The sequence below is a fragment of the Drosophila navojoa genome, chromosome 4 (assembly GCF_054131105.1).
Source record: "Drosophila navojoa isolate 15081-1374.11 chromosome 4, UAZ_NAV_1.0, whole genome shotgun sequence".
NCBI lineage: Eukaryota > Metazoa > Arthropoda > Insecta > Diptera > Drosophilidae > Drosophila > Drosophila navojoa.
In genome coordinates this window covers 14444067-14452675 of record NC_142892.1, presented here as the reverse complement: position 1 = coordinate 14452675, position 8609 = coordinate 14444067, and the positions used below count along the sequence as shown (strand labels likewise).

The 8609-nt window shown below is 37.9% G+C and overlaps 3 protein-coding genes across 5 annotated transcripts; 2 read left to right on the top strand and 1 right to left on the bottom strand.

Annotated features, from left to right (window-relative positions):
• The first annotated feature begins 23 nt into the window (after nucleotides 1-23).
• Nucleotides 24-6622, top strand: Toll-9 (toll-like receptor 9). Of its 3 annotated transcripts, XM_089259410.1 has the most exons (6): nucleotides 24-1067; nucleotides 3742-3972; nucleotides 4063-4299; nucleotides 4393-6011; nucleotides 6074-6201; nucleotides 6305-6622. In XM_089259410.1, the coding sequence occupies exons 1-6, from the start codon at nucleotides 749-751 to the stop codon at nucleotides 6528-6530; spliced, it is 2760 nt and encodes a 919-aa protein (XP_089115536.1). In that variant the 5' UTR covers nucleotides 24-748; the 3' UTR covers nucleotides 6531-6622. The 3 variants fall into 3 exon arrangements, with proteins under 3 accessions (XP_089115536.1, XP_017957019.1, XP_030241230.1); XM_018101530.3 differs by lacking the exon at nucleotides 4063-4299 and having other exon boundaries at nucleotides 25-1067; XM_030385370.2 differs by lacking the exon at nucleotides 24-1067 and having other exon boundaries at nucleotides 3751-3972; nucleotides 4044-4299.
• LOC149091426 (uncharacterized) lies at nucleotides 1462-3540 on the bottom strand. The gene has a single exon (XM_089259412.1). The coding sequence runs from the start codon at nucleotides 3459-3461 to the stop codon at nucleotides 1626-1628; it is 1836 nt and encodes a 611-aa protein (XP_089115538.1). The 5' UTR covers nucleotides 3462-3540; the 3' UTR covers nucleotides 1462-1625.
• A 188-nt stretch (nucleotides 6623-6810) lies between the features above and the next one.
• Prim2 (DNA primase subunit 2) lies at nucleotides 6811-8515 on the top strand. The gene has a single exon (XM_018101531.3). The coding sequence runs from the start codon at nucleotides 6888-6890 to the stop codon at nucleotides 8487-8489; it is 1602 nt and encodes a 533-aa protein (XP_017957020.1). The 5' UTR covers nucleotides 6811-6887; the 3' UTR covers nucleotides 8490-8515.
• Nucleotides 8516-8609: the final 94 nt, after the last annotated feature.

Here is an 8609-nt window from a genome sequence, read left to right as displayed (position 1 = left end):
GCCATTACCAGCAAAACAGAAAAAAGGCTTATCATGCTGGCCATATCTATAAGCGTATCAGATTCGCAATAATCTATATTATTGAGCATTATTTACTTCAATTTAAAGTAGTCCATTTAATTTATGATTATATTTAACTCGACTCTCTTATAAAAAAAAGAGTATTTTTTGGATAGGAAGAGTAGTGCGTGCTTTAGCCCTACTTCAGTAACGAATTGTTGGCGGCTATCATGCCTATTATTTCCCGCAATTATTTACCCAATGTTTGAGGTGTGGGTGTGCTAGAAAGAGAGAGAAAGAGAGAGAGAGAGAGCTGTGTGTTTTAACATAATAAAGCGGCTAAACTGATAACCGGAACCCATTCAAAAGCAAAAGAATATATTGCCAAAATTGATAAGCCCTATCGTGTTATAATAAATATTATTCATACTCGTATTCGCAAAGCCCAAAGAGCAATACATTTCTGACCATTAGTCGCGCTTGTGCTTTCTAGAGTGCTGTATTATGTCGCCAATCGATCGGAAATATTGCAAAATAATCTGCGTTACCGAACTGAATGTGTCAAATTTGTTAGAAGTATGTGGAGCAAGATAACTGAAAGTTATAAATAGAAATATTGGACTAAAAGAATGTAAGCAAAAAAAAAAAAAAAGTTCAATGAAAGGCAATATACTAATAGCAACAAACCGAGGAAATTTAGAAAAACATAGAAATACTTTCGATAAAAGTTTGGTGAAATAACGCAAAAATGGCAATCGTATTAAAAGCTTGTTTGATTGCGCTTCTGCTTCATTGGAATATCAGTGCTGCAGAAGTAGTGCCTGAAACTCCTGTTCAAAGTAGTTTGCATTTGAGTGAAAATTTAAATACGTCGTTTGAAAGCGCTCACCAAAATACGGAAGGTCCAGAGACCAACACAGATTCCACTGAGGAGACAGATCTTAGCTCCCTATTTGTCAAATACGGCACTGATGATGGGAATACATGTCTTTTGGATAACATTAAACAGGAAATACTATGGTGGACATTTCCTAATGGAACTCTAAGAACCACAAGTGCTAAGTATGGTAAGCACACAAATAAACGCAATATTATTATAAATGTGTTCAACGTTCTATCAAACGTAACTGATTAAAAATTATAAATTGGTAGCTAATTTACGAATGAACATGCTTTATTTATTATTATACATGTACGTATACTATTTAAGATATTGTACAAGCCTGAGAGAGAGCGAGAGAGAGAGAGAGAGAACTATAAAGAAAGAGAAAGCGGATGGTTGTTCTTAAATAAAGAACTCGCTAGAATTTCTACAAATTCACCAATTAAACGCTTTTTAAACATTTCTAATCCATTTTTACTGTTCTAAACTCAATGCTTGTTACTATATCAGAAAGCTTCACAAAAATATATTCCGCTTGAAACTAATTGCGTGGTGAGCCAAAATATACGTCGAAATAGGCAGGTATCCGTGGACTGTATTATATTTTTATTTCCTGAAGCCATTGAACATGAGAAATATGTAAAATACATATATAAAAGTACACAATGCTTCAAAATATATTTTTAACTAATAATAATTTGTAATTTCTTTGCATCTTAATTTCTACAGAGAGTACTTAAGCCTACGACATATCAATACGTTTTGGGCACCCATGACCCAATAGTTTAGTTTTTGTTCTAAATGATTTATAGCAGTATTTGCACTCATGGACAATCATGTGGGCTTGAAGACTTGAAGTTCTTTTAAATGTTTTCCGACAGAATGGACACTTATAGGGACGTTCTTCGGAATGGATGCGATAATGTTGTCTCAAAGCAGTCACGGTAGGAAACTTCTTTTCGCACCGCTTACACTGATGAATTTTCTTAGCAGTGAGCTTGCGTATCTCTCTAATTTTAGCTAACTTATCTTTCCAGTTAGAATGTTTGTCTTCTTTCTCAGTGAATTCGATGGGTCCGAGCTCAGTCAAAAGAACTCTATTCTTTTTATTTTTGTTTAAGTTTTTACAGTCATTGTTTGTTGCTTGACTATTACGTTTGTTGAGAAAGTTGGGTTTATCTTCTTTGGAGAACCCGTTTCTTTTTGTATTTTCCTCAGAGAATTCGATAGGTACAAGTTCAGTAAGAAGAAGTTGATTTTTTAAATTTGTATATGAATTAACTTCGCAATCTTGATCTTCATTGGGATACTCTGTTATTTCTGTACTTTCATCTAAGTTGGCATTGCAACTAATTGCTTCAACATTATTTTCGTTGGTTAAATTCTCAGAAGATTCTATAGGTACGATTTCAGTTAACAGAACTGGATAACTGTCTTGACTACTATCAACACCTGTAGGGATGTCTATGTCTGCCTGCTCCATTTCCGGATGCGGCTCGTTTTTATCGGAATGCGTTTGAATATGTTTCTTGAAAACAATCTCAGTGAGGAAGATTAGAGGACAACTTGGACACTTATAGCTAGTTTCCTTGTCATCATTCGGTTTGAAAGATTTTGAGCAATTGTTTTTACTTGTGCCAGATAACGTGACCTCCTCTGAGTTGAGATCTTTCCTCAGAATAGAAGCATTCATTACATCGCCTCCGGAACCTCTTTTACAGTCCGGGTGATTATTCTTATGTGTTCGAAGAAAGTGTTTACTCTCAAAGATCTCGCCGCAGTATTGACATTTCCATAATTTTTCCCGCGAATGAATACGAAGATGCCTATTAAGAATGCTACGATGTGAGAAGCACTTCAAGCAGTGTTGACATTCGTATGGAAGTTCACCAGTATGTGAATATATATGCTTGGTTAGATTATCTTTTCTTATGAAGCCCTCTTCGCAAATCGGGCACTTATACGGCCGTTCGCCGGTGTGTATACGTGTGTGAATAATGAGGCTGCTATGCGAAAAATAAATCTTTGAGCAGTAGGTACATGAATAAGTTTTGCGGTTACAGTTACGGGTATGAATGTCTAAGAATTCCTTAGACGCATAGTTTCCTCCGCATATCAGACACTCAAATGACGTCTGTTCATCACATTTTTCAGTAGTTAGATCCTCTTTTTCCTCCTCTCTATCCTCCTCATCCATTGCAGTGATAATTTCAATGTTTTCATTGTTTGTGCTGCTACCCTGTTGCTCATATTCCACAGGCTCGTCTTTAATCTCAATGGAAGAGTGCAAGTGTGTATTTTCTTCATCGCAGTTGGGGTTACTCTCGGCACTCAGCAACTGCCAAAAGTATTCATGGTTTTGTTCACACAAACGCTTGAAATGAAATGCACTTCTGGCAGCTGAGCTGCAGGAGAGGCAAATGTTCTGCGGCAATTGATCATTGAGTTGTATTTCACAAGTGACCAATTCACTCAGCATGTCAATCAATGGTGGCTCCATCTCCAGTTGATCCCGTTGATCGAATATATTTACTAAGCTGACATCGTTTCTTGCGCAAATTCGACAAAATTCTTCCATTTTAAGTTTTGTTTTCTAGCGTGAATTGAGAACGCAAACATTTATTTATTAATCGATAGATTGTTGACGGCATCTGTATATCGATAGTATATGCTAAGCTGCTTTGGTATCGATATTGACCGGTGGTATCGACAGTATTTCTAATTGCTGTTGGTTTCATTTAATCATTTTAAATTCAATACATTACAAAATTTTAACGGATGTTCATTAACGACACACATTTAGTATATTATCTGTTACTATAAAATCTGAAAATACGTCTAAATTAATTTTGTTGCAGCTACAAATATGCATTTGGATCTTTCATATGGCAATATCTCAGATGATGAAGAATTGCTAAATAAAACGAGATTCGCCCATAGATATAGACTTCAAAAAGTCGAAGTGTTCTCAGCTGCCTACAACACACTAACTGCAGTACCATTCCAAACCTTAAACACAATGAGTAAATCATTAAAATATCTATCCCTGCAAGGCAACCAGTTTGCAGCTCTCAAACACGATGTGGAAGGTAAGTAGATAAAGTTGGTTATATATTCGACCGACCACAGAGAGTATTGAAAAACACACAGTTATCTGTAGGAACTTTGTTACATTTCAGCAATTGAGCAATTTTTACAAGAAACACTAAACACCAACCCAAACAATGGCACACAAATCAATTGTGATGAGGTTTTAGCCGACAATACTAATAAGAATTATGATCTTTATGATCGGGAATGTTCATCATACTATCAGGACAATAAAAAAATTAACTCTCAAACAAATACACAAGATATTATTTATGAGGAGTACATTTGGAAAATTAAAAATAAACATAAAAGATTCGGCAAGTCAAGTAAGGCATTCAATTAGTTAATTAGCTAATGTATAACCCAAAACTGTAACCAAAATGTAATATATTTTTCATTTTATTGCTTATTCTTTTCAGAGGAAAGTATTGCTTGGGCTACTTTTCCGAGTCTGCCGAATTTATTGGAGCTCGAGATTAGCAACTGCAGCATTGAGTATGTGAGCAGAGAGGCATTTAAAAATGTGACAAATCTGCGGAAGCTATTTATATCCAACAATAAAATAATGACTATTGATTTTGATACCTTTTACTATATACCTCGACTACAATACTTAGATCTGTCATTCACAAATGTCTTGACCTATAATTATCAGTTCTCGGTGCCAACACTTGAGATGATCCTAAATTTAGTATATGGACTAAAGATACATCAAAGCACGTTCAAGTATTTGCCAAATCTAGTTTATTTGGATTTGTCGCACTCGAAAATTACGAGAAATAGTGCCGTCGCCTTTACATATCTTGGCGATAAGCTGAAGTATCTGAGTTTATGCTACACTTCGTTTCCCATGATTAGCAACGGCTTGTTCAAGAATACAATTCTGGAGGGCCTCGATTTATCCGGCAATCCATTTGTCTCGTATAACATTTTGGACGATGCCTTCGATAGCATAAGCGAAACACTGAAATTCCTATCATTCGAACACTCTAATCTCAAGGACCTTGACTGGTTGAAGCCCCTGAATAAATTGCAATTATTGTGCTTAGCGGGGAACAATATAAATGCCCTCGACGTTGATATATTCAAGCCTCTGATTAGTTTGAAACAGCTCGACCTGAGCTACAACCACATTGGCAATTGGTATAAGAGCGTCTTCTCCCATAACAAACAATTGCGAGTTCTCAATTTACGCAGCAACAACGTCAATATGTTGACCACGGAGATGTTAAAGGATTTCGAGCTATTGGAATATTTGAGCTTGGGCAGCAATAACTTTCTCTGTAATTGCAATCTGCGGGAGGTCGTTGAGGTAGCTGCTAATAACAACAAGGAAGCCAGCTGCTCCTTTGACTTTCTACAAAACGCAGCGGCTGAGCTAATTTACCAATTAAATGACAGCAGCCTGAATCAATTGAGTAATGTTCTAAGCAAATATATTGAACAGCAGCTGTGGAATCGAAAATATATTCCCTTGCTGAGCGACAGCTATAAGAACATTAAAGACTTCAAGCGCCTCAAGAATATCGTCAAACTGCATTTTGTTTCAAACAATATAAGCAGTAGTCAATGCCCCCTCTCAAAGCCGACCACTGTGAATGATACAAAACTTAAATTTCAATTGCTGGACTATGATGCAAAGAACTATTGGTGCTTTAATGAGACGGAAAAGTTGCAGGTGGATGAATTAGTTTGCCAGAGTCGCAACTTACTTATACTCGAGAGGGAGCTTCATAACGCAATGAAGATCATCACAGCTACAGTGGGCAGCCTTCTCTTCATATTCATTCTGGGATTTGTCATATACCTGAAGCGTTGGCACATTCACTACTATTATGCCTCACTTAAGTCAGCTGCGCTTTTATCTACTGCCGCTAAAGATAGGATCCGACATCTAGCCGAAAGTGACCCGAGTGTTATTTATGATATATTCATAAGCTATTGCCAAAACGATCGACAATGGCTTTTGGATGAGCTTCTGCCAAATGTGGAGAAATCTGGTGATATTTCAATATGTCTGCATGAACGTGATTTTCAGGTTTGTTCAAAATGTCCTTAATCCCAATAGGGCACGATCTAGTTCTATTATCTTGTTTACAGATCGGAGTGACTATATTGGACAATATTATCTCGAGTATGGATCGTTCGCGCTCTCTTATGCTGCTAATATCATCAAAGTTTTTACTCAGCCATTGGTGTCAATTCGAAATGTATCTGGCTCAACATCGGTAAGAATTAAAAAAAGAGAAAGCTCAATATAAATATGAGGATTGTGTGGAGTGACTCCTTTAAACATACATTCACAAATCAATTTCATTCTATTCCAAACAGTATATTTGAAATGAGTAAAGAGCATTTGATACTTGTGTTTCTGGAAGACATACCACGTAGCAAACGACCGAAAACTCTACAGTACCTAATGGATATAAAGACCTACATTAAATGGCCGAGTAAAGGAAATAAACAGCCATCATTGGAAGAACGGAAACTGTTTTGGAAACGTCTAAGAAAGTCTTTGGAGTTTATTGGCATAGGCACTAAAGATTCCAGAGTATAAGCGCTGTTTAGATTTTAACATATAAAAATATTCTAGTCTGTTTATTAAGTACCTGATATACACATTAATTAATTTTATGAAATATACGAAAATCGCTTGGACTTTGGTATATTTTAAGTTATAAGCATTAAATTAGTTTAGATTGAATAAATGATTCGTTGTTGCAACTTACATTTATCGTTACTAACAATACGGAATATTCTAATAAAATTTAAAGAACACCATCGATAATTTACTGTAATCGATATGTGATGAGTATACCAGGCTTGCCTGTTATATATATCGATATAACTGTGACAGCTGTTAAATGGATTTGGCGCCATTTTAGTAAATCGCAATTGTGCATTATTTGCCAACATGGATTTTAATTTAAAGAAACGCGCACGACACGATGTAAAAGTTGAAGTGATTAGCCTGGAAGCCAAGTATCCGCATAATGTAATGCTCTATCATTATCCGCCAACAGAAGATATTCATATTGATGAATTCGAGGATCTCGCTTTGGAGCGTCTACGCCTATTGCGCGTTTTCGATCGCGCCACTACAAAGGGATTACGTATCCTTTCGGACGACTGGAAGGAATATGTGAATGCTGAAATGACCAAAGACGGACTCCGTGGATACCTGCGCATGGGCATGGCCAGCAGTGGTACCAAACACGAAGCCGATGTACAAATGCGCCGGCGTGACTATTTGTCGCATTTCATACTACGCTTAGCCTATTGCCGTTCGGAAGATCTGCAACGCTGGTTTGTGGCACGAGAAATGGAGTTTTTCAAATACAAATTCGCCGCACTTAGCACAGCTGAAATCAAGATGTTTCTGGATGCCAACAATTTTCAAATTCACCCATTAACAGAGGAGCAGAAGGACGAGGTCAAGGACGGCCTCTATGAAAGCACAGTGGGTCAGAGTGTATCAAAGATCGAGCTATTAGAGTTCTACAAAGTGCCCTTCACACAAGTCTTGGATTTGGTGCGTACTAGACGTTGTTATATAAAAGCGGGATTTGCCTATGTTAACACGCATGATATGGTGTCTATTGTCGGCGCCAGGCAACTGGAGGAGATTGAGCTTGGCATGCAAGCAGCTAAAGCTTTTATTGCTGATGTTGAAGCAGACGAGCGCATTGCTCGAATGATTAAATCACTGCATAACTCATATACGGGCAAAGACTACACAGTGTGCAGAGATGAGTCTGTGCCTATTGAGTCTCTGGATCAGTTATCCAAGACATCCATGCCGTTGTGTATGCGCATGTGCCACGAGCACATACGCAGTCAGCACCACATTAAGCACGGCGGACGCATGCAGTACGGCCTCTTCTTGAAGGGCATTGGCGTGACGCTTGAGGATTCGATACGATTTTGGCGGGAAGAGTTCACCAAGAAAATGGACGTGGACAAGTTTACGCGTAGCTACGAGTACAACATTTATCACAACTATGGCAAGAAGGGCTCAATGGTCAATTACACGCCTTACTCCTGCCTAAAGATCATCAAGGAGATGGCCGCTCCTGGTGATTGCCACGGTTGTCCATACAAAACAATGGACCCAACTTCGCTGAAGGCCAAACTCTCTGCGTATGGCCTCTCCGCGGGTGGGATTGAGGAGGTGATGTATTTCGTGTCCCGCAATCATTATCAATTCGCCTGCGGAAAATACTTCATGCTTACGCACAATTCCACAGTGGAACCCACAATCAATCATCCAAACAAATATTTCGAGGAGAGCCAAATCTTGATGGGCAATCGACAGAAACGTGCACCGGGCCCTGCTCCAGCAAGCAATAAACTTAGAACCGGAATCAAGGGAGGTGCCAACAGATCCATGTTGAATGGCGATGATGATGACGAACTGTGGAGAATAGCTGAAACCCAAGAGAAAGTCTACCAGAGCCAGAAAGGCATTGCAGAGGCCTTCGATGATGATCTAGATCTTACAGAAATAATAGAATAAATATTAAATAAAGCTATTTATAAGTGTTCAATAGATTTGAATGCAAAGCGAAATGAAGGAAAGACGAAAGAAAATCAAGCTGCAATATGACAGAGAGTGGATAAAATAAGATATCTTTGG

Bases quoted from the DNA above. Each gene is read 5' to 3' on its own strand.
- Toll-9 (XM_089259410.1), top strand. From the start codon at position 749: ATGGCAATCGTATTAAAAGCTTGTTTGATTGCGCTTCTGCTTCATTGG. The intron at 6,012-6,073 runs GTTTGTTCAAAA...TCTTGTTTACAG, and splicing joins TGCATGAACGTGATTTTCAG to ATCGGAGTGACTATATTGGA. The intron at 6,202-6,304 runs GTAAGAATTAAA...TATTCCAAACAG, and splicing joins ATGTATCTGGCTCAACATCG to TATATTTGAAATGAGTAAAG.
- LOC149091426 (XM_089259412.1), bottom strand. From the start codon at position 3,461: ATGGAAGAATTTTGTCGAATTTGCGCAAGAAACGATGTCAGCTTAGTA.
- Prim2 (XM_018101531.3), top strand. From the start codon at position 6,888: ATGGATTTTAATTTAAAGAAACGCGCACGACACGATGTAAAAGTTGAA.